At 34.3% G+C, this 26,194-nt stretch overlaps 1 protein-coding gene across 2 annotated transcripts; it reads left to right on the forward strand.

Moving 5' to 3' along the window:
• The first annotated feature begins 456 nt into the window (after positions 1-456).
• Positions 457-26,183, forward strand: LOC106138502 (anoctamin-8). Of its 2 annotated transcripts, XM_060951697.1 has the most exons (24): positions 457-846; positions 1,573-1,701; positions 3,261-3,390; positions 3,967-4,072; positions 8,001-8,139; positions 8,664-8,780; positions 9,059-9,165; positions 9,406-9,509; positions 9,599-9,680; positions 9,881-10,033; positions 10,294-10,411; positions 11,295-11,350; positions 12,742-12,816; positions 13,572-13,704; positions 14,108-14,283; positions 14,705-14,902; positions 15,394-15,525; positions 15,653-15,784; positions 16,182-16,318; positions 18,141-18,234; positions 18,733-18,852; positions 20,628-20,739; positions 21,023-21,171; positions 21,660-26,183. In XM_060951697.1, the coding sequence occupies exons 1-24, from the start codon at positions 726-728 to the stop codon at positions 21,747-21,749; spliced, it is 2,910 nt and encodes a 969-aa protein (XP_060807680.1). In that variant the 5' UTR covers positions 457-725; the 3' UTR covers positions 21,750-26,183. The 2 variants fall into 2 exon arrangements, with proteins under 2 accessions (XP_060807680.1, XP_060807679.1); XM_060951696.1 differs by lacking the exons at positions 18,141-18,234; positions 18,733-18,852; positions 20,628-20,739; positions 21,023-21,171; positions 21,660-26,183 and adding an exon at positions 16,976-17,088.
• Positions 26,184-26,194: the final 11 nt, after the last annotated feature.

The raw sequence follows: 26,194 nt of genomic DNA on the forward strand, positions 1-26,194 counted from the left end.
GAGCGATAATTCGGCTCGACTGAACTTAAGTTTGACTTATTAGGTTGATTGCCGTGTGGTTACCGGCACCAATAAAAAAAAATAGGACCACTCCATCTCTTTCCCATGGATGTCGTAAAAGGTGACTAAGGGATAGTAGTTACCCTAAGGCTAAGGCGTTAACCTAAGGCGAAAATTAATAAGTTGACTTAATAATTTTCGCCTTAGATTTCAGCTCCACAAAATCTCTTTTTTTGTCAGAGCTTAGTATTTTCCTCGCATCATGAAGTTTATCTGTTTCGCAGCTTACTCAATTATTGCAAAGCGTGTGTGGCCATTCTTAATTTGTAAGGAAATTTACATTAATGTACCTTGCTATAAAATATTATAATAATATTATAGCTCGATGTTTGACGCCCTTATATGACATTTGCTGAATTTACCTGGCAACATTTTTATTAAAAATGGCGGCCAAAAATCAATTTTGAATTCTGACAGCGATCGTAGAAAATCGCGCACTTAGAAAAAATAACAAATAATCATAATTTAGTGGAATTATCAAATACATTACTCATTGAATAATAACTGTTATGGTAGCATACATTTTAATTCGTGTTTTTACATGAACTGATCATTTTTAAGTGATTTCAGCCTAAGGTATTGTAGGCGATGATGTAAGAAACTGAAGGACTTTGTGTACATTGCATTTGTGTATTGTTTTCCTGTGAATTTTTGGTGATATCACGATGGATGGTGAAGATAGTGGCATTGTAAACCCTGAAAAAGACGACTATGAAAGTAGTTCTCACTCAACACCTCAAGAGCACAAATCTTTTGCGGAATTTGCAAAAGATAAGTTAGATAGCGGTAAGTTATTTCTATCTGCATTCAATGAAAAAGTTTTTATATTTTTCTTTATCTTGGTTAAAGATATAAAAAAGTACTAAAATATGTTTGCAGGTTTTTACCCTGCTTACCTAAATCCTTACAAGTTTCATCTATTGAATAACTATTGTGATGAACATACCTAAATTCTACCTTAAATTTATTTCAGTTATCAATTTATTACTTCATAGCCTGGAGTGCACTGCACCGCATAACCTAGGTAATATGACAAAGTACCTACCTACTGGTTTTAACACAGAACAACTTTGACTTCAGTAACCCAAAGACGACAGAAATTAGTTTCATATTTTACTTTGTAATTAATTACTTAGTTTTCTTATTTATTTTTCAAAGATATAATTTTTTTTATAAAATATTCTGAATCTCTTTATAAAATAGTAGGATCTATAGAAAAATAGGTAGCATATTACTCTGAGGTCTTTTTTCTTTATTTCTTGATTTGTAGAAACTTTTTCAATATATATAAGGATGGATAACACAACACCAGTAGACAAGACTTCTGGCCCATGGCCTAGTGCCCAGCACATTAGGTAAACAAAATTATACTTTATGGATTCTGCACAAAATATTTTTTTATGAAAAATGGCTACTGTACACCCTGAAAGTTTCAAATTCTATGGTTGTCTTATATTCCGCGTGTTACATTTATGGTAATTTTGTATTTTTAATACTCATTTCTGCATCTAGCTGGGAGAGAGCTTCGCAGACGTCTCCCAATGGCAGGGCAACTCGGCGCTCATCTGATGCACCCAAGACGTCTACTCCTACATTCAACACCTACACAGCATACAGATGTAGTGCTGATATTTCCCAAAGGTGAGAATAGATCAGCATGTAAATACTGAAAAAAAATGATGCTGTAATCGACACCAATATTCTTGCTTTTAAACCACAACTCAAACGATCATAGGAACGGCTCTTCTATTTTGGCACTTTATATGGCACTCGTCTCGGCTGAGTCTATGGCAATATTAAAGTTAGTCCAGTAGTTAAAGAGTATATTTGTTAAAAATATCTAATTGATTATTTAGAATAGTGATTTCATAACACCTGGATAAATCTAGTTCTTAAAATGCTTAGATTAAGTGCTTTGGTTTCTCATGATAAATGTGAACCTTAGCAATTTGGGATGACAAATTCAGCATTATGTTTATGCAACGCAAATTAGCCTTTATTGCATAAGACTTGGCATGTTTCCATGTGAATTTTCAGACACATAACTTATGGCTTAAAGCATTTGCTCGGTAAGAGGTTTTCACTATGTTGAACTTCCAACTTAAAACTCCATAATGCACACGCAACAATATATTTTAACTATGTTATTCAATTACATAGGCATTCAGTAGTCTGTAGTATGACATATAGCTGTTATTAATTTAACTGAACCTATATTATTTTTGGTTTTGTAAACTTTTGTAACTTTGTTATAATACAATAATATGCTCTCGTGTGTAAACCACTATATCAGTACTGTATGACACTATGAGATCTCCATTACGTTCGCTGGATATCATGTGAATTAACAAAGTAAGAAATGACAGAGGGAGAGGCCTCTAAAAAGAAATAACTTGGTCAAAAGCAGGAAGATCAGGGGCATTATACAATTGGTAATATATATTATAGGTACAATATAAATATGCTCACCTGGGCTTCAAAAAGGTGCTGATGTTACCGGACTAACGCCAAAAGAAAGAAGAAGTATCAGTATAAATATCGTTTTCATATATTTTCAAATTCTAAGAAACTAAACGCAGTTTACGATATGCCTAATTTGAAGAAATGGGAAATGGGCCAGAAGTGCATTTGAATAGTCTGCGGGAGCTCGTTTCCTTAACTTATTGGATCTACTCCACATAATTACGTCGTTTAGTAGGCAGAATTGTTTTGGATATGCATTGAGATTTTTAAGTGTCTTTGACTAATATTAAATGTTGCCTTATAAAATTTTCATTAAGTTTAATTGTTCTGTATGAATGACGAAACGATAACTGTTTTACTCACAAATAGGTTTGTCCTCCATACTATACACACTACATGCATACAAAATGGATAAGTTTAAAGTGTAAGTGTGCTTGTTGTCAAAGATGGACAACAAGCACACTTTCGCTTTTATAATATTTACGTATATGGATGAAGTGATTTGAAAAGCATTTTAAATTCTAGTGGGAAACCCTACTATACAAATAAAAGTTCAAATAATAAAGAATAACTTAAAAATTAAATGCCAGTCTTACTAGCCACTGTTTTATTATTATTAGGTTTTGGGCCCATCCAAGTTATCCTACTACCCTTATACAACTCAAGCATGTAGTATGTAGTAGCATAAATAAAAAAATAGTAGTAATTAGTACAATAAGTATGTATTTTGTCCACAGGCCTCCCTGATGGCATGTTACTCTGGCTCCTACAAAAGCTGCGCGGGAGTCGGCCGCGCTTGCGCGTGTGCGTGCGACAACATGCGTCGTCGCAGTGCGGAGCGTTCTATATCACAGCTGATGATGATGTGTGAGTGTATACAAAATTTAACTTTGTATATATAAAACTTCTCCAGTGAGTGACAGACAGCTCAAACCGCTGGACCAAGAGACATAAATTTGTACGAAGGTTTTCTTATTAGTCGAAGGGATTTCTTATGTAGATAAGGAATTTCCGTGGGAATTCACGGGTTTACGCGGGCGGACCTGCGGGCGTCCTCTAGTTCTAAGTATTAAAAAGGGGTCATTTATATACATGGGTTTGGAGCTAGTAGCCTAGCCTAAATAAGTGAAAAAAAAATATAATAAAAACCCCCAACTCAAACTTCAGTCTTTGTGTATAGTAGGTAATGTACTACTTGAGCCCTTTTATTTGACACCCATATTCTGGAAGGTGTGACAAAGTAATGGCGCGGTGACAATCTAGGGCCGTTTTTCATATATAAGAACACTTTTAACTAAAGACATTTAAAAAAAACCATAATTCTTAAGAAATTTCTACCCCTCCCAAAAGGAGACGTGATTCTATACGTATGTATGTAAACTTATTTTGATGTAATATCCCGATTTTCACGAATTAATAAACTAACTGAAGACTGTAACCCAGGCTACTGCAAACCGCCGAAGAAGTTCATTTACCGAAGCTGTTGAAGCCAGAATTCGGCGGCGGCTACAAAGAGTTCACAGTGAGGGACATGCATTGCTTTCAAAAGGTAAGTCTATTTAGTAAATCTATACTAATATTATAAAGCTTAAGAGTTTGTTTGTTTGAACGCGCTAATGTCAGGAACTACTGGCTCGAATTGAAAAATTATTTTTGCGTTGAATAGACCATTTATCGAGGAAGGCTTTAGGCTATATAACATCACGCTGCAACTATAAGAAGCAAAGAAATAATGGAAATTGTGAAAAAACTGAGAAAATTATTGATCCTTGGGGGCTTCAATGTTGCCCAAAATAACAATCCACGCGGACGAAGTTAGTGCGGTAGTAGTAGAAGTGCGGGCACAACTAGTCCATTCTAATATTATAAATGTGAAATAAATTTGTTACCTCTTCAAAGTTGAACCACAGACTGGTGTTAAAAAATTTGCATACCTATATAGTAGTAGTATATATAGTGCGCAGTATGAAAAAGGAGGGGTACACACGGGTACATTACACGCGAGAATAGTCAACATGTTTGAAATGTTGGGAAGAGGGTATTTTTCTAAAAAAACGCTATCCTGTAGTGTCACGATAAAGAAACATTTCTTGCTCTCATAAAGCTCTCAGTTTCGATTAGGACAACTCCGCTACTCCATCCTCGTAAAAAGAAAAATCCCTTTTATTCCCGTTCCCCGGGAATTTTAGAAAATTCTCTTTAAGTGCATCAGTAGATCACATAAAGTACCTTAATGTCTAATTTCACGTCTCTAGACCCAGTGGTTTGGGCTGTGCATTGTCTATCAGTCAGTCAGTAATAAGAGTTTTATAAATACATAACTATAGATTGTTTTCTTGGCTTGCTGATTTCAAAGGTCAGGGTCTTAAGTCAGTATTTACAAGTGAATTGCGTCTCACATGTCTTGGAAAGATTTGGCAAAGCTTTCACGTTCTATTTGCACTTTGACCTTAAGTTTTGTTCAACCACGTCCAAAGAAATAATTGGAATTACTTCAAACAGTTGGCGCTTATTTTTTTAAGGTCTAGTAGTAGTAGTCTCTAGTCTCTAGCTACCCAACCAGGAAAGAGGCATGATTTAACGCAGATATGATTTTTATTTTGCATTTTCTTAGTTTGTTTTACTAACTTATGCTTGGCATAAACAAACAATAAGAAATTCAGTGTCCAATTATTCGGATTGCGGTCTAGTCTATTATTCTCGGGCGTCTATTGGCGAACATACATAATGCATGGCGTGCAGTGATTCGCGAATTTGAAAACAAACTAGAATGAGGTACGATATTCAAGTTAGTACATACATATGTATGGTCACGTCTATATCCCTCGTGGGTTAGACAAAGCCAACAATTTTCAAAATACTATAGGTTCTGCTGTTTGGTTAAATGATAGAATTGATTGAAGTATGTCAGTCAAAATAGAGAAGAAAAGATATTTTCAGAATTAACAAAATAATAACGCAAATATGTATTGCAAAGTCAATGGCTTCGGATAACAGAATTGGTTTCAAAATTTAAATCGTTTGTCATCTGATCGGCCTCTAGAAATTTATCCTATTAATTTATCTGCTTTATACAATATCTAGTCCATATCACTTGCTGAGATGCTTTACTCACACACTTTCAGCTGTATGGCTTAATGATAGAATTGAGAATCCACATCGCTACCACATTGTCTATCTGAAAATCTCAAAATTTGGAAGTATTTCTATTGATTAATAATTTTACCGTCTACAAGGGAAGAGAGGTAGCTACGTTTTTTCTTTGCTACCAGACCACCATTGTAGCTGGTACAACCACAAACAGAGAGTCAAGTGCAGACTTATGTTTTTGCTGCCTTGCAAATATTATTGAGCTCTGGTCATATTGTTGAAGTCATTTAGCTGTGTAGAAAAAAACAAAGTTTTAAAACTATTCATTCGGGTTTCCACGGCATAGTTATTTGTTATACTTTAATCAACGTAACTTATCTAAGAAAAGCGTTCGAAAAATAATGAGGTTTACGTGTTGAAAAAAACGTGGCGAGTTGTTACTTGTTATCGAGAAATTGATCTAAACATTTTTCCTTACATTCTGCTATTTTATTTGTTACCAACAAGGCCGTTAATTATAAAAGAAAGAATTATAGTAAATACATAAAATATGTGTTTTCAGTTTGTCATCACTACATAGTATAAAACAAAGTCGCCCATTTTGTCTGTAGTCCCTTCGTATGCATAAAACTTTAAAACTACGCAACGGATTTTGATGCGGTTTTCACTAATAGAAAGAGTATTTTCTCCGACAGGTTTTTATATATAATTGAAATACATTGAAACTATATTAGCTGAGTTATAGCGATTTATGTCCAAGAAGTCAGAAAAAAAATCTAATTGAAGATTGCATTTGTGCGTGCGCCGCTTATACCGTTGGATACAAGTAAGAACAATGTATAGCAAAAACATTGGTCTTTATTAGTTCTACAAAAAAGTCCGCGATGACATATATCCAGCTTTTTTATTTAAGTCACAAAAACTACTTTTCTGTATTAAAAAAACATTTAATTCGTGGGGTGATGTTTAACTGGTGATATAACCAATAATACATATATCCTTATCAAAATAAGTAAGTTCATCATCACGAGCATTTAATTTAGATTATTTTTGCAGTTTACAGTGTGTTATTTAGACATATAGTTTAGGAGATATCACGATATTAGTATTGCGGCACGGTACGGGCCGGCCGCGACGGCGGGGGCAGCGTCCCTATAAAATATTTTTTCCAAAAACTGATAGGATCAAAGAAGAGTCACAGAAACCAAAAAACATTTTAATATTTTAAACGCGGTTAAGGGAAAGAGAAGTTATTGTGAATTGAAAATTAGTATCCAATATGTGTTGGTGCGTTGACTGTATTTGTCGAAGTAGCGGGATACACGCAAACGAAGTTGCGCGGGTCAGCTAGTGACTTTATAAACTACTGAATGGAATTTTATGTGTCACCAATAGACAAGCCAATCGGGAAAATATTCAAATTATTTTAGGTTATGTAATTTCTTAACTTTTTCAGATATTCATGGTCATTTGTGTGTGTTATCAATTTTGAATGAACAAACAATATGCATTGTTGATGCGCTATTTTGCTATCTCTAAATATATTTAATATCGATATATCTAAATCCATAGAGTACATAATTATCGTTACCTTAGTTTGCAATAGAGATCATTCTCAGTGCAATAGGTTCAGAGCCAAATAAGTTATTGTTTTTTTAATTCGAATTACTTTTGGTCTCGCACATTTACGCTTATATCAATTCCCCCCTAAAAACGTATATTTTTTCCAGAGTAAACAAGTCTTAGTAGTTGTCTGAAGGTGCAAGTTTCCCTACGATTTTTTCTTTCACCGTAGAAGGAAATGAACGACGCGCTCTATACAACATTCTAACTCTATGCAACAATCGGAAGTCTATGAATAATGCATGTCAGAAATTGCAACGCTCTATCGTGCTATCTGAACGGATTTTATTCAAAACTCAAATTTATGATTTCGTGTTCTTGAACTTCAAATTTCCACATTATTCCACTTTTCTTACTATGCATATATACATGTTATCATTGTAATTTTAAAATGAATATCTGGTGCAGAAGTTTCTTATGAATTTATTGAAATTTATTAAAAAACCATGTCATCTTTATCAGAGTAGAAAAGAATTCTTGTGTTTCCAAATCACACATGTCATAGTATTAAGCATTTCATTCCGTTTATAGCAGAAGCCATTGGCAATTTCTTGTGATGTACGAGAAAACGAGGGTGTATAATATGAAAAATTTAAATTATTTCCACTAAACTTTTCATGTATTACATACCCCCTTGTTTAACTTTACGTGCTTTCTGTAGTAGACTCTGAAATTGCAAGCCAAGAGTTAGTTATACAAATGAAAATTTCTTAAGATGGAGCAGACAGAATTAAATGAAAAAAGAAGCTACCATTTCTTCACAGGGTTCGTCAGCTACAGAATTGTTGAATTCACAAGAACGAGCTGCGCTAGTGAAACATGTATTGGAATCAGCGCGAGCGGAGCCGGGTGATGAACATGCTTTGGAACCCGCTCTTACACTGCGAGTGGGTCAGAGCATTGGTAAGTGATGTAGTAGTATACTTAGGCCCTGTTGGCTTCATTTTAATATGCATTATGATTTTAGCAAAAGATGTGAATTCCTTGAGTTTTTGACCGGTAGCGGTTAAATATCCTATGCTGTTCAGAATTTCAGATGACCAAAATTTTGTGATTATTGTGACTAAGAAGTAAGAAGTCGTCTAAATATATACTTAACCAAGTTTTAATTTTTTTTGATGTTATTATTACTATGAGAAAGATTACGGCCATTTGACGAATCGAAAGTCATATTACTACTTTTGTAATAATAAAAACTGCCAAGAGTGATAAATATTCTAAGTATATTAATATCTGTAACAAAAATTCATGGTAACCTAATGCGAGATCCATAGTCGTAAACGTAAAACTTAATTTAAATCACGAAGATTACTTGAAATTTATTACGTTCTTTAAGTTTATTGATTGCCACTTTTTTAAGTATACTAGGCAAATCATTATTAAAAAAATAATGATTTTTTAGTCTTAGTTACACTTTTTGTCCACAGTGCCTGCTTGTGTAAGCAAAGGAGTCGTTGCCAGTATGTTTCCTCTACACGAGCGGCAATCCCTAGAGAATTTAAGAAAGAAATGGGTTAAGACTTTGTTCTCCCCGCAACCTTTAGGTAAGCTTTATTTTTTTATTGTATTAAATTTTTCAGATAATATTTTTGCAAGCAAGCAAACAAGCTAAAAAGCTAGTAATTTCACTCAACTTCTATTTCCCGAATATTAATAGCAGTTTTCTTTTAAGTTTAAAAATATCTTATCTGTATTTTACTGAATAATGAGTAGAAACCTTTATGTTAAAAGTAATCAGATTAATGTCTACTTCTACCGCATTAGGTATATTTTCAGGTTAAAATTTTAATTCAACAATTTCATACACAACTATTCATTTCAGACGAGATAAGTGAATACTTCGGTGTTAAAATAGCAATGTACTTTGCTTGGCTTGGTCATTACACTCAATCGTTAACAGTGCCTGCCATTGTTGGATTTGTATTTTGGGTAAGAAAATCACTTTGAAACCTTAAAGGATTCTTCTTTTTTTCAAATCGCTATTCTTCTCCTCTGGTTTTTGTCAAAGAAATACATTTTACAATTTTGACTGTTGCTAAGTGCTATATTCTAGTATAATGGCATACGTATAGCAAATTTTACCGATGTGTGGTCCAAACAGATGTGTAGTTGTAATTATTTTACATACACAAACAAACTTCATGCTTTTGATACGTTTAAATTTCACAGATTTGGTTGGGTACGGCAAATGAGACATGGAAAGACATTGCTTACGTATTATTCTCGTTATTCAACGTTCTGTGGGCCTGCGTTTATTTGGAGACATGGAAAAGGTTATACATTATATTAATAATCCCTTAAAACAAACCTAGAATTTTTTTCACTCAAAAAAATTTGAAAGTTACTGACTTTTTACTTTCAGGTATTCCAATGTTCTGGCATATAAATGGGGTACTTTAGACCAACGAGACGAATTATTAGTTGAGCCTCGACCTTTATTTCAGGTATAATTTCGAATGTCTTAATTAAAACATAATTGTGATATGAGATATCCTTCTGTACTTATACATTTAAAAAACAAAAACATGGATGGTATTTTACACTCTAGTGTACAATACTATTTATAACTTTAGTAAAATTTCTGATGTAAAGGTAGATACATACATATGTAACTGCTTTACATGTATTTTTCTCTTCATTTCAGGGAGAAATGGGCACAAGCGTAGTAACGGGTCGGCCAGAGCCTCAGTATCCTGCATGGCGTCGTCGCGTGTGGCGCCATTGTGTGTCGGTGCCCGTCATGCTTGTCTGTCTGTCTGTTTGCGCGTGCGCCACCTTCCTGCTGTTGAGAGCTCAGGTATATAGTCTTTGTATGTCTTCTTCCTCCTGGCGTTAAACACCCTAGTGAGGAACCCCTTGGGGTACTTTACGTAAGAGACACTCATCTGACCTTCGCAACCTTTGCAGAGGAACTTAATCTGTATTGGATAATGGTTCTTCATCCAATTCTTGAACGTTTAGGTTTCCTCACGATGTTTTTCTTGGAAGAAAGAGAAACCTTTCACAAACAAACGAATGTTATGTACAACCGCTATAATATGTATGTATTATTCTTAGGAATGGTGGGAAACAAGGATAGTGTACATGACATGGATTCCAAGGGCAATTTTAGCTATAATAATAGCCGTAGAAGAGGAAGTATATGCTCGAATAGCCAGGTGGCTCAATGATAAAGGTATGTTGACTATGGTTTTAATTTGAAAAAGTTATTCAGTATCCTGGATTGAACATGAAATATATTTTAATGTACAGTTATATGCAAAATTCTTTACCCAAGTTAAGGGATATTATGAATATTATCACAATGAATATTCCCACATACAATTTTTATAAGTTAATCAAGTAAGGTCTATTTTTCAAATATCAATCTTTTAGTGAGTTATTATAAACTCTATTATATTACGTGAGAATTTTGCAATTGTCTGTACATTTGTTTGATTAATTTGATTTGATTTGAGAGTGATGTTTAATGATGTAAAATTACGACAATATGTGAAATGTCATTTTTCGTAAGTTACGCTAAACAGTATTACTCATACATACATATAGGCACGTCTACATCCCTTGCGGTGTGGACAGAGCCAACAGTCTTGAAATGACTGAATGAGTTTAATCCATATAATTTACCCTTAGATTTTTGGCGAGTTTTGTATTTGATAAGTTCACTGACATATTGTAAACTTTAAATTAAGCGGAACTTGCGAAATTTGAACTAAGGTTTTTTTGTGTTATTTCTTAATTTTTGTGTGTCAGATTTTATAATAGTGTGAGATTCAAAGTGATCTTTCTAATGTTACAATTGAATGCATGATCTTAGTTATTCCCTGTATATTCTTATAGTTTAGCACATACTGTCTCCTTAGACTTTAAATAGAAAATAAATCAGCAAAGAATAAATAGTGATAGTTCAAAAATATGTAGTGTACACTATAATGTAGTAATAATTTACTATAGTGCATAATATTTCTCTTTTCTGCTTACCAAACGGGACTGGACTACGTAATGTTAATTAAAAATTATATGGCAACACTGAAACGTCGATTTTTTTCCAACCACAGAGAATTACCGTCTAGAAACCAAGTATGAAAATCATCTGATAGTTAAAATAGCATTGGTTTGTATTAAATAATGCTCTAAAACTATCGCCATGCTAAGCTAAGCTTTCATCACGCTTCGCTTAACATAGATTTTGAAGGAGGTCGGAAGTAAAACGTAATTTAAAAAAAGAACATAAATAACTGGCACAAACGACTAGCGAATGGCACGCTTTAGTTTTCGCTCGCATGTTTTAGCACGTCATACTAACTTTTTTTTAAAGTATGATGATAATAGTTCCTATAATTTTGTACTTAATGTATTTCAAATAAAAGTATTAAAAGCCATGAACACGTTCACTGACAGAAAATATTACATCATTATGTTAAGTCTTTTAATACTATTGAAACACAAATCGAATTGGGTTAAATGGTTCTCTTTTCGCTTAAATACAACATTACAATCACAGAACGCTTAAGCTTAAAGTTCAAACCGAAAATATAAAAATACAATTGGAAGTTGCTGTAATATGTCTGTTATATAAATTTAACATTTTGGACAACGATTCTTTTTCACTGCACTTTTCAGAGTTTCTGAAAATATCAATTTTAGCGGATATTTCTTTTGCTCGCTTCGCTCTGTTTTGTAGAAATTGTGAACACGCACAAGATCAATGAGAAAGTATAAAGCCGAGAAACATTATAGTAGTATCAACTCTAATATTAAATAATAATAAAATCAAGTAATCAAATAAAAAGTATTCTTGAGTACCACAGTTGACGCAATTATAAGGAAGATCTCAATAGATTGATTTTTACTTTTATCTTATGCAATTATCTATTTTAGATTTTAGACAAAATAAAGACACGAAAAACTATTATTTTTAATAAAATAAAGCAAATAAACATTTTTTTTTCAAGTCGTCAATTTCATTACACCTTAATTTTAATAATTGAATGTTGTTGCCCAAATTTCGGCTTAATACTTCTTTTATCACTGAGAAACACTGTAACTTTATTAAGCCATTTACTTTATGATTTATACATTTAGGCAAGCACGCAAGCATTACAGTACACTCATTTCCATACAGTCACAAAAAATAACGCTAAGGGCTTACCAGTGCCGGATTAAGTTATGGTTTCAGTAGCAAAAAATATTATATAAAAATGATTATTCGTAATCAGCTGAGCCAAAGATGCTTAATCACGAATTATCACATTAAAAAAATGCGTTTCTGGCTGTGTCACATTTTTGGACAAAATTTTTATAATGATATCTATGTTGACTAAATTTTTATATATGATATGATATACATATTTCTAATACATCTAAGGTTTACAATTATTTCTTGAAATGATTTCCTTCGACTATTTTCCATGGCAATTGTTGCTCCCACATGTTTAATCCGGCACTGGGCTTAACATAAATTAATAACAAACAAAATATTGTCACGTTCTATCTGTTTTTCAGTTTCAGTTCGTCAACTCGTTCATGAGTTTGTTCTACATTGCGTTCTATCTGCAGGACATGGATAAATTGAAAGAGGTAAGTCGTGATCGTAGCCTTTTAAATAGACTGTTGGCTCTGTCAACCCCGTAATGGATAAATACGTGATTATATATACATATGTATGTAGGTAAGTCAATGTACTCATCAATACACGATCTTATCATCACCTAAAGGTTAATGCTATTAGCATTTAATCCGCCTATTGTACTATACAGGTTGTTACCATTCTTGGTACTGGCGTTAATCCTGGTTACTTCCTCACCTCTCTGACGAAGAACCCAGGGTTTGCATGAGACAACTAAACTAGTCTGATTACTGTAACAACGTACACAGCTAATCCCAGTATTGGCTTTTACAAACTCTAGATGGCGTTTATTTATTATTATAAACACACTAGAACAGAATACGACATTATAAAAAAAATATATACAAATTATAAATAGGTATTATGATTTAGTCAAAAAAATTCAAAAATTCAAAATTTTTTATTCATTATTATAGGATACTATTATATCGCTTAATAATTGTCGTATGGTTTAACAACTTGGTTGACGTCAAATAAATTACTTAAAAACTAAGTTTACTGCCGCTTCCAAGGCGTCAGTGCAGAAGAAGCGGTAACAAACTGCAGTTTGCCACCACGTGTGTTGTATGCATGTACGTTAAAATAAACAAGGAAAGTTGGACATTTGGTACTTTTACTTGACTTTCAAATTTTATAAATAACAGACGAAATTATTCTCACACAATTTGAGCTGTACATTATTAATGTTTTTGCCTTACGTTTACAGCAATTGGCCGTTTTGCTGATAACAAGACAAGTGATAGGAAATCTAAAGGAGTCTGCGTTGCCGTATCTCATCGAGAATTTGAGGCTCGCGAAGATTTGTGTTGACGTCTTTGGTGCCCTTAGTCCTAGTAAAAGTAAGTATTTGTTTTCTTTTTTATGTGTTCATTGTAAACGAACCTAGACGATCTATTGTTACTTTAATACTTTTAATGCTCCTTTCGTCCACATTACTAATTAAACTTACATAACCAAATTATATTTATTACAAAAGAGGATTTATCTTTTGCTGTTGGTAACCAGTTGCGAAAGAAGAATTCAATTTTACCTTTGCAAGCCACCTTTTCTTTATATTTTGTTAGTTCAAAGAAGCATTTGCTGCTTATTAAGACATTTAATTAATTCAATTAATTCTGGTTTTAGTTTCTATCAATCAATGCCTGCAGGTTATGTCTTACTTGATAAATTTCATAACAAACATTAACCTAGTCTTTTTGAGGTTTTGAGGATAAAAAATTAATAATTACAAAATAATTTCAGTACCTACATCGGCCCAGCTAACAGAGTTATTTGAAAAGAAGACCGATTCTTCAGGGGAGCCGCCGGAAAACAGTTTGATTAACGGCAGCACTGACAAGGAGAATAGGAGAGATTCCGAGCCATTAGTTGGTCAGAAGGTCATACATCAGGCTGAATTGGAGTCGCAGTTGTTCAAGGTACTATTTAAGTTGCAGATAAAATTATATATATGTGTGTGATATTTTTAACAGTTTTATTAGTAGCAGTGACGAGGAAAGAAGAAGGTTTTTAATCCACGAGGGAGACGTGAATGAAAAGCACGACATTAAAAATCAAATGACACTGGCCTTATTTACGATTTACGCTACGCTAGTTGTCAATTTCTGTCTAATAGCAATAAAGTCTACTTCATCTTTTTGGCGGCACCCCCTTATTACGGAAGCGGCTTTCTGCCAATGATTACTATGTAGTGATGATACTCGTATAGAGACGATGATAGAAAACGTGTTTTATAATTTAATTTAACACCAACCTGTGTCATTAAGTCGCTTTACATGGCAACCCTGCCATGATTCATAAATACACCACTATTTATTACCAAAAACTTCTATGTTTCAGTACGAAGGCACCTTCGCAGAATACCTAGAAATGCTGACACAGCTGGGGCACGTAGTTTTGTTCTCGTCGGCGTTTCCCCTGGCCGCGTTGTGCGCCCTACTGAACAACGCGGCTGAAGTTAGGGCGGACGCGTTCAAACTGTGCCACGTGGCGCAGAGACCCTTCGGCGAGCGGGTCAGCTCTATCGGCAGTTGGCAGGTCAGATGACTGACAGATATAAATATTTATTCTATAAATCACATCTTTTGGGCTAGCAACCTGTCACTATTTGAGTCTCAATTCTATCGTTAAGCCAAATAGCTGAGTGTGGCCGTTGCAGTCTTTTCAAGACTGCTGGCTCTGTCTACCCCGCAAGGGATATGGGCGTGATCATATGTATGTATGTATCACATCTTTATTATATAGGAAGAAGAAAGAGCTAGTAGTCACAATACGCATAGGTCGTGCCCTTACAGGGTAGTCTCAAGACTTGAAGGCCAGGTTTATCTAGACGACTTAATCATGACATTGACAGTTGCTAAACTATCGTCTTAATGGAGAATCTCTAAATAAAAAGATTTTGGGTCTTAATATTTTTTAAAATCCCATCTGATCTCCATAACCCTGCTTACGTTTTGATTGTTGTGATGATTGTTTGAAAAAAGTCTCAAATGATCTGCTCTACTGTCTTACTAAATGTTTATTTCCAGCACGCGATGGAAGCGATGGTGGGGGTGGCAGTGGTCGTGAACTGCGCCCTGATTGGCCTGGCCGGGCCGCTGCACCGCCTGCTGCCCGACGCCGCGCCCGCCACCAGCATGCTGCTCATCGTGGCTCTCGAGGTGAGTGTGGAGGGGAGGGGGGGGGCTGCTCTCTGATTGGCCTGGCCAGGCCGCTACAGATCAAAATCAAATTGAAATAAAACCAAATCAATAAAATTAGATTTAATTACTTATATATTGTTTCCAGCACGTGATCCTAGTGATCCTGCTGGCGCTCCGCATCGCGATCCCGGAGATCCCGGGCTGGCTCGCCACCGAAATGGCCAAGGTTGAGTTCCAGAGACGGGAGGCCATCAAGAACTCTAACGCTCCGTTATTGGTAATTATTTTATCTTGTTTCAATTTAATGTGACTTGTGTTTGTGGCTATGAAAAATATTTAGACGGAATTTCATTACAATTTATTTGGCGGAAATAGTGACGTCATTTATTTTTGACAATCAGCTGATCCACATCCGCCATGTATTTTTTAGAGACTACTACTACTGTTTCTGCATGGTGTAATATTGTTTTTATGTAAATATATTTATTGTGTAGAATTTTTTTTAGATGTATTGATTTACATGTGTGTATTTAATTTAATTTATATATTTATCGTACATCGAGTAAACACAACACAATAACTTGACTAAGAATTACTTTGTACAGGGAGACTGTTTATATCTAAAAAAAAAAACTCTTCTGCAATGTATTAATAAATTATGATTGTAATTACAGTCGGAGTGCCCCAGCCAAGATGATATACGCTCCGTCCGCGGCTCTCCTCGCACTATCACACCGACCACGCCCAAACAACAGCCCGATAAGGGGAAGAAGATATTCATTGGGAAGATACCGGAGATACCACCATTCAGGTCAGTGTATATATAGACATAAAAATTATGATGTTGTTCTTGTAAGAATTAATTTTGAATGAATTTCTATTTAAATTTCAATCCTATCATTAAGCCAAGCGGGTGAACGAGGCCTTTCAGTCTTTTGATGACTGTTGGCTTTATCTACCCCGCAGGGAGTATAGATGTGACTATCTGTTATGTTATGTTATGGAAAAGAAATTATGTGTCATCTTGCACCACACGCAGTTTTCTGTGCAGTTATAAGGCTCGAATTTCAATAAAGCAAAGATATGGAAATATAAAATTTGATTGGTTTTTCAAAACACATCTCGTATCGTCTCCTTTCTTCTCCGCTTTGGTGGACTTTGGACCTAAAATTGTCGAATCAATCTCAGAATTGAGATGCAATATGAATACGTTATGGTGTGCCGTGTGGTTTCCGGCACTTAAGAATAGAACCACTCAATATTTTTTCATGGATGTCGTAAAAGGCGTCCAAGGGGTATGCATTTTCGAGAATGTTGGGTTTGTCTACCCCGCAAGGGATATACACGTGATTATATGTATGTATGTAATGACGTAGTTGATGTTTAGGTATAATGTTTTTTTCATCGCTACCAAACAAGCATGGTAGACTGTAGATTTTAATTTATTTTATTTTTTTTTTGTTTTCAGTTAATTTGGCACAAGTGTTATGGATGGGTGTGTCGTTTTAAATATTTTTTTTTTAAAGATCGATTCCATTTTGTGCGCTACATTTTAATGCTTGTTTTTATTATTCGTTTTTATAATAAAATTTATGATTAACATTGTGTAGTTTTTCTTGGCTTTTAATACCTCTATTATGAAAATTTATATCTCAAATGTAAATGAAAACATTTAAATATTGATCTATTCACAAGAATAGTTATTTGAACTTCATTCAAATCACTTGCATATTATAATTTTATTTGATTTCACAAGCTTTTATTTGGATTTTAGTGGATTTTAAGTCACACAGAATTATATTTTTATTTATTTTTTAAATTTCACCATTTCATAGATGTTTATTACAATTAACTATTTTTATCAACGATAAATTAAATTAGTTTACAAAAACACGCAACTACATTTTCTCTTAAATATTAAGTTTATATATTTTTTAATTAATAAATTAAATTTGTAGGGTTAGGTATCCCTTTTTAGCCATTTGCTGTGAATGTTTACAAATAAGATGTGTTCGCAAGGTAATTTTAATTTTCCACCTCAATTTTACTAATCACCCTATAATTTTACGCACTAAATTGTGAATAGCTTTTTTGTTTCCAAAACTATGTTGTATCAAGCTTGATAGCTTCCATGCTTCCATGTTTTTATCTCACTCTTTAAGCTTTAAGTGTGAGATAAAAACATGGAAAAATTACAGAATAAAAAAAAAACAATGAAAAACAAGATGCGAGTCTTATTCCCATATCTTACAAATTAGACCAATTAGAAAGAGACAGTGTTTATTGCCTTTCGCCTCTGTTTTTTTCTTCTAATTACATCAATCAGAAAGAGACTAATGTACGGAAAATTTTCATGGTCATTACCGTCTTAAACTTAAGGGGTGTTTTTCTAGTTTGGTTATTTCTATGGACAAACGAATAATCTGGCACAATGATTATATTGCTATAGATCATCCATTATAATCACTTTCCTGTAGGCGTAGGCAGAGACTACATCTATATTTAAACACTGATTTAGCTTGATATCACCTTTCATGCTTTTAATATTAATTTATTTTAACGACAGCAAACTTTCAGGCACTATTAAAAACTGCCAAGGGCAACATTTGTTAAACAAAATCACGTATTTACAGAGCTAAAGCTGCGTCCATAACGGAGCCGACAGTGACCACCGGCTCACTGCAGCTGTTGCAAGATGTTAGTCCTACGAAGCCGATCCGACGTAAGGTAAGTCACTAATCCATAGAAGAAGAGAAGAGATAAGAAGTAAGGTAATCAAGTGTTTATTCCTCACAGGGTAGAAAGAGACAAATATACCAGGAATACCCGAAGCCACATTCTGATGATGGAACTGAGATGAGAAATTATATGAAGAATGGATTTATTTATGTTTTATTTTTATTGGCCTTTATGAAAATACTAACTGTGCCCGCGATCGTCCGCGTGGAATAGTTATTTTGGGCATAATTGAAATCCTCAAGGATGAATTTTACCCCGTTTTTATATAATATTAGTGTAGATGTCTGTTACGTATTTTTTAAAAGTTCCTAAAATGTTTAATTTCATAACGATAGATTTGAATAACTCTGTCAGAATAATGGGCAATTTTTTTTATTAAAGGAAGCTGATTAATTCATCAAGCTAATCTCATAAATATTTAATGACATTCATTAAATATTTATGAGATTAGCTAGCTGTCTGCCATTACAGTTCGCCGTTCCCCAGGAGGCGGGCGCGCCGCTGTCGCTGCTGGGCGTGCGCGGGCTGCGCGACGAGCCGCTGCACCGCTCCGCGCACTGCCTGCCGCACCCCGCGCTGCCCCGCCCGGGGAACCCCGCGCTGCAGGTACCTCGGGGACTGTAGCTAGCATAGCAGGCTGTGATTCGGTAATGGTAGTATAACCAATAATGGTAAAACCGCTCACTCGCCCGCTTGTCAACCCCACACTACAGGTACATGTGTTAAACATATATCCTCGGTACCTGTAGCTAGCATAGCAGGCTGTGATTCGGTAATGGTAGTATAACCAATAATGGTAAAACCGCTCACTCGCCCGCTTGTCAACCCCACACTACAGGTACATGTGTTAAACATATATCCTCGGTTCCTGTAGCTAGCATAGCAGGCTGTGATCCGGTAATGGTAGTATAACCAATAATGGTAAAACCGCTCACTCGCCCGCTTGTCAACCCCACACTTCAGGTACATGTGTTAAACATATATCCTCGGTTCCTGTAGCTAGCATAGCAGGCTGTGATCCGGTAATGGTAGTATAACCAATAATGGTAAAACCGCTCACTCGCCCGCTTGTCAACCCCACACTTCAGGTACATGTGTTAAACATATATCCTCGGTACCTGTAGCTAGCATAGCAGGCTGTGATTCGGTAATGGTAGTATAACCAATAATGGTAAAACCGCTCACTCGCCCGCTTGTCAACCCCACACTTCAGGTACATGTGTTTAACATATATCCTCGGTACCTGTAGCTAGCATAGCAGGCTGTGATTCGGTAATGGTAGTATAACCAATAATGGTAAAACCGCTCACTCGCCCGCTTGTCAACCCCACACTTCAGGTACATGTGTTAAACATATATCCTCGGTTCCTGTAGCTAGCATAGCAGGCTGTGATCCGGTAATGGTAGTATAACCAATAATGGTAAAACCGCTCACTCGCCCGCTTGTCAACCCCACACTTCAGGTACATGTGTTAAACATATATCCTCGGTTCCTGTAGCTAGCATAGCAGGCTGTGATCCGGTAATGGTAGTATAACCAATAATGGTAAAACCGCTCACTCGCCCGCTTGTCAACCCCACACTTCAGGTACATGTGTTAAACATATATCCTCGGTACCTGTAGCTAGCATAGCAGGCTGTGATTCGGTAATGGTAGTATAACCAATAATGGTAAAACCGCTCACTCGCCCGCTTGTCAACCCCACACTTCAGGTACATGTGTTTAACATATATCCTCGGTACCTGTAGCTAGCATAGCAGGCTGTGATTCGGTAATGGTAGTATAACCAATAATGGTAAAACCGCTCACTCGCCCGCTTGTCAACCCCACACTTCAGGTACATGTGTTAAACATATATCCTCGGTACCTGTAGCTAGCATAGCAGGCTGTGATTCGGTAATGGTAGTATAACCAATAATGGTAAAACCGCTCACTCGCCCGCTTGTCAACCCCACACTACAGGTACATGTGTTAAACATATATCCTCGGTTCCTGTAGATAGCAGACTGTGATTCGGTAATGGTAGTATAACTAGTAATGGTAAAACCGCTCACTTGTAACTAACAAAGAGGTGCAGAGGTATGGAACAAAACTGTCTCTTTCTAATTCGCTTAATTTGAAAGAGATATAAAGAAATATTTTATACGATGTAAATTTTTCATTGTGATATGTTTTCTAGGTTGGTTAAATTTCAATGGATTCTTAATTGAAATGTACGTTTTAATTACTCGTTTACCTGAATAAATTACTGATCTTATTGACTTTCGAAGTCTGATACTCGGAAGTATCAAGCTTCTAGTGTACTTATCACACGCACTACTTAAAAAAAATTATAAATAGTGATTGGTCCTATGATAGCAACTGTAATGTCATTTTTCAGGAAGTATCCGGCAGCGTGAGCGCGGGCGGCTCGGAGCCGGACCTGAACGCGGCGCCGGCGCGCGCGCCCGACGCGGCCTGCAGCGAGGACGACAAGCCCAAGGACAAGGGCGGTGAGCTGATACTGACTTACTTCACAAGGGGCACTTATTTAGGGAACATGTGCGATTGATTACGGTATCGCTAAGGTGAAATAAATAGTCAACATTTGTGGAAGACAGAATATATTAAAGCTGAATGACAGGAGGCATTTTATAACACAAGGGTCAAAAAAACTAAAAATAAAAGAAAAATTAACTAAAAAGGTAAAAAGAGAATGGCGATAGAACTATTTACACATATTTATTTATATAATGTTGTATTTATATAATAATGTAATTTATATAATGTTTGCAGGCCGTTCCCGCGCCAAGGCTGCGTTAGTAAAACGCGTCCGCTCCGTGGCGGTATTTTCTCTAGGGCTCCGCAAGGCGAGAGAGGCGGCCGCTAATGCTGCGCAAGAGAGACAGGTTGGGACTCCCCATACGCCTGATAAGGCTTCTATGGTAAGATTATTTATGTCTTATTTATTAAGGTTTGACCGTAAGAGACTGTTTTGTTGATATTTCGTTTGTCGACATGTATAGAACCCTTATAATCTACCTGTACATTTTAAAGTGTAATAAAGATTTTAAAAAAAGTATCATAAATAAAAACATTCGTTTTTACAATAATTTTTGCCAACACATTAAAAGTTTTAAATTTTCTCTAAAGAAGTGATGTGGGGAAAAAGGATCGAAAAATCTAAGAAATCATAGATGACGTGTTCGACTTGTGAGCTTCTTTGGTCTCCAAAAATAATTGCCTCTGAATGATAACAAATAGTCTTGCCAGAAGGTAGTCGTTACGTTAAATTATCGGACTTATTTCATACTATGTACCATATATAACCATACTATGTATATATATCATAATATATATACATAGTATGGTTCCAACCGGGACAAATGCTAGGAAGAAGAGGATGATTGAAATATTTCTTTATCCTATACAGGCTCCCCCCGCGCCGATGCTTGGCGGAGAATTGTCCCTCATTCCCATCGAACAGCTGATTCAGGTGGAAGACGTCAAACCACGACCATAAACACAAACACACATAATTATATTTTACTGTTTACTTTCAAGTGAGAAACGATAAAAAATGGGTGTTGATTTTGCAAAAAATAAATGTGCAATAACAGAGCAAATTCACATTTATAAATAGGATAGTAAAATGCGACCTATCATTTATCAGTAAAATATTTCTCAGGTAACCCTTGAAGTAAAGATAAACTATAATTGAGACGTTTAAAAAGTGCAATAGTATGACATTTAATCTATGTTAGTAAAAATTAAAATTCTTTGTTTCTCAACATTGCATTCAATATATTACTGGCGACAAAAAAACTTTCTAACGTGTCCAAAGCGTGATTTCTATATAAAGAATGAAGCTTTTTGTTCTATATGTGTAAAGACCCATGCATGCACAAAGGGATTTACAAACTGATAATTCCTGTGTACATTTTTTTTGCAGAATTGACGCCTTGTGTCTGAAGTAAAAGTTATGTAGAATAATATTGACGCCATTGTTTCTCAGAAACATTTTATTCTATGAAGATATGAAGTGTTGCCACTTTAAAAAAATAGTCATGATTATTTAATTGTTTCTTTAATGAACGAAATGAAATAACGTAAAATAACATTCAAAGATTGGCTTTATTGTATTTCATAAAAAAATATTGTTAATGTAAAAATGTACCTATTCATAAACGTTATACGTTGTATTAGAAAAATTATCCCTTTTTAAGGTTGAACAATAGAATTTAGATGCAAATAAAACTTGTCAAACTAAAACAGAATAGCTGAAGTGAATGAAAATACACCTTTATTATGTAGAGTACAATTAAAATGATTTAAATGGCACAAGATGGTCAGGTTACTATGATTAATATTCACTTCAGCTAAAATTAAATGGACATAGACAACGCCTATACCTTAGACCATAGAGAAATCGTATTCGTTTAAATCAGTTATTTGTAGCGTAATTGTATCGGTACCAATTAGAAAGTTCTGTACGTAATTATGTTAAGGCTAACTTGTTTATTAAAAATGTACCTTCATTTATTTATACAAAGTGGGGTGAAATAAGTATTGTTTTTAATGGAATTGAGTTTTTTTGCAAGATAACGTATTATAAAGAATGCCACAAATGCCCACTTTTATGGTAAATAAATGGCAAAGTTGGTAAATACGTTGATTTTATATGAGAAACCGCTGAGAAACAACCATTTCTCAGTATTTAACTGAGAAATATTTGTCATTCATGAACCTATATTTGTAAATGAAGGCACATACCGTTGCGTAAATAATAAGCGTTCATTTAAGTACAAAAGAATTGTCAGAAAAAGACCGCGATATGCGTAATGTGATAATTGCGAAAGAGATGTGTAACGAGAGTCGTCAGTAATGAGAAGGATTTTTGAGCATTTTTAACGATTTTGAAGAAATTTTTAATGTTGATGTTTTAATTTTCCATGTGTGCAACTGTTGATTATTCGCAATTTTAAGTAATTCTGTTTTATCGATACTAAAGCAATCGTCTTGACAATAATTTCCAGTTGCTGTTAATTTGTTGATAAATTAAACATCAAGTAGATATGTAAATCCATTGAGGTGTTTCCCTTTTTGCTGCTAAATCGTCTAAGAGTGTAAAGCGTTAAAACAAAACTAACGCCCAACAAATCTTGAATTTATATCAAAAGAAATCTGTCTTTATCGTCCCGGTATTGTATAATGAGCGGCAAGAAGAGATAGCACTATTAGTCGTATGACTACTTAAATGCTTTTCACTTTATAAATGTACCTTATTTCTATGACCACGTAAAAAATGTTTGTTACCATTTCCTCAAAGACCATGTAAAAAGTAGATAGTTTAATGTCTCACTAATCTTTCTAAAATGGCTAGAATATTTCACTTTCAGTAAGTAATATTAAGTCAAAAGTCACAGAACTGAAATATATAAAGGTAAAAATAGTAATATGACTTTGCACTTCCAACTTGTATATTTTATGTGAACGAAAAAGTGGAAATGGATATGAAAACAAAAAAAAAATTATCTTTTACAAAATCCGGCCACATCGCATAATTAGAATGCTTTTTGTTTTTTCATTGAAATAATAACAAACAAAATACTTTTTTAATAAGTTAAATTTTCATTTTATATATTCTGTGACTTTTGACACAACAAGAAGGATAGAGTATAAGCCTTAGAAATGTGATTTAAAAATTAAAACAAAGGATGTGAAGAGGCGAAAAATTATGAAAAACTTAGATAGGGGTTAAATAAATTATATTTCTAAGGCTATATTTCGTTTGTTATAGTATACACTTAGAAAGTAGGATAACTTTTCATTACTCCCCTTATATCGAGGCAGCTAATTAACGTGTATATTATGCTTTATACCCTTTTTTCGGTCGAAAACGTATTTATTGATAAAGCCAGTGATATTTTGCATAAGTCTAATGAGTAAGTTCCATTGAATTTCGTAGTAATTTTACAGTCTTTGCAATTTAATTGCTTTATACGTAATATGCCCTCCCTATATAATAATATTTATAATTTTATCTAAACAACATAATTTATCAATAATATTTTGACCTTAGAGTTCTTCATACTTAACTTATATCAATTAAGTTTCCAATAATTGTTACTCTTAGGAAGCCACGAACAAACATAGTCAATTATTACTCATAATATCATATGTTTTTTTAAAACTATTTGATGTCAAAAGGGTCGTCTAATATTTTGGAGCAATGAAAGTGTTTAACAAAAGTCCGTCTTACTTACGTAGATATCGTCAGTATAGCCTGTTGATAAATATCAAATTAATCTGTAAAGCGAAAAATCCTTTTCTTTGAAGAAATCATCATTTTTTACTTCTATTTGGCCAATAACATCATTGATGTTCTCTCTCTTTTCTCCATTCTTTCTCTCTCCGTTTATAACATTCACTGTTTCTGTTTAATTAAAAAATATATCATGATAATTAACAGAAATAACCAACGAGACTGCGTGAAGAGAGTTATGAATGTGGATGAAGCAAAAAAAGTATGCAGGGATCGTGGCAAGTGGAAAAGTGTAGTCTAAGCCTACTCCTCCGGGCTAGAGGCGTGATTTTATGTATGTATGCGATGCAAATATTATCAACGTGCTATATTGTATGAATTGGGCCTTGTTTTAAAACCGCCTGCAAGTTTCTTGCCCTCAAATTATGTTTACATTGGTGTTAAGACATATTGCGTACGTTTAGTTAGCTGTTGTGGTAATAGTTATAATTGTCGAGAGAAAATAATGTAAAGCTTGGTACACATTTTTAAGATACCTCCTTTTGAATTAGGTTATTTCAGTGATTTTATTTAATTTGTGCGTGTCAACAGTTATTTAAATTTCTGAAAATATCTTGGTAATTATAATCCTTAATTTAATTCAATTTAAGTACAATAAAAGTAAGTGAAATAAAAAAAAACGTTCCTTGAGCAAACAAGTTCGTTACGTTAGTTTGGTTAAATAAAAGGTCAGGTCGAAAATACGCTAAACTGACGAACTTGCATTAAAATAATACTTGGTAAATGTGAATGAATCAAAATTAGTATGCCAAGATCGTAGCAAGATGTCGTTGTCGGTACGTCGTATGTATGCCTAACCCAACAACAAGTTTTATTTAAATATGTGTATCAAGCGTATTAAGTCTTAGTCCAATAGTTAGATCTGTATTTCTGTGTATCTGAGAATGGGTCGATTTCTGTCTTTCTTCGATTTAAAATGGTGCTAGTTTTAGCGTAATTTTCATCTAAAACACATCTTGTTTTCTAAAGTCGAAACTTTTTTGCGTTTTGCAGTGAATCTAAAATTAGAATTAGTTTTTTTTTCTTTAATTACAAGATGCACAGAAATATAAGATTGGTCTTCCTAACAGTATTGAAATTAAGCCTAGCAATACAAACAGCCTTCGTAAGAACTAGATTCGTAATTCATAGTGTAACTTAACCATAGTAACAGATTAAAATGGATTTTTTAATTTTAACTTGTCGTCTCTTCCAATTAAGTTAGCTTTTAGCCTAGACATTACTTGTTTAATTTTTAGTTGGTCGTTGCAAACAGGGAATAAGTATTTATTTATATTTAATAATTGTGTTAAATAATTTGTTCTCGTCTCGTTCTCCCCTAACCTTGCGGTTAGTGCGACTTTTACTCAATCAAACGCTTTGAGTAAAGATATATCAATTAAAATTAACTCTAAACATTTATATCGGAAATTAAGTTCCGATATAAATGATCATCGGTTCCTTTGGTTTGCACCGATCTTTTAATATCAATTTTGTACAAAAATATGCAAAACATAGAATGTTCCTTCAATGTTTTGTGTAATTTCGATAGTATTTGTAAGTGCTTACAGCGATAGCGGATATTTGTTGTTACGTAATTATTTTTTATACGGAAATATTGATAAATGTTGCATTTGAGTAGATAAAAATTGAGTTCGCAAAAT

This window comes from Amyelois transitella, chromosome 26 (assembly GCF_032362555.1).
Source record: "Amyelois transitella isolate CPQ chromosome 26, ilAmyTran1.1, whole genome shotgun sequence".
In the NCBI taxonomy this organism is placed as follows: domain Eukaryota; kingdom Metazoa; phylum Arthropoda; class Insecta; order Lepidoptera; family Pyralidae; genus Amyelois; species Amyelois transitella.

Excerpts from the sequence above, each read along its gene's own strand:
- LOC106138502 (XM_060951697.1), top strand. The coding sequence starts at position 726 with ATGGATGGTGAAGATAGTGGCATTGTAAACCCTGAAAAAGACGACTAT. Across the intron at positions 14,903-15,393 it reads GCTCTATCGGCAGTTGGCAG|CACGCGATGGAAGCGATGGT; the intron begins GTCAGATGACTG and ends GTTTATTTCCAG. Across the intron at positions 18,235-18,732 it reads CGAAGCCGATCCGACGTAAG|GAGGCGGGCGCGCCGCTGTC; the intron begins GTAAGTCACTAA and ends GCCGTTCCCCAG.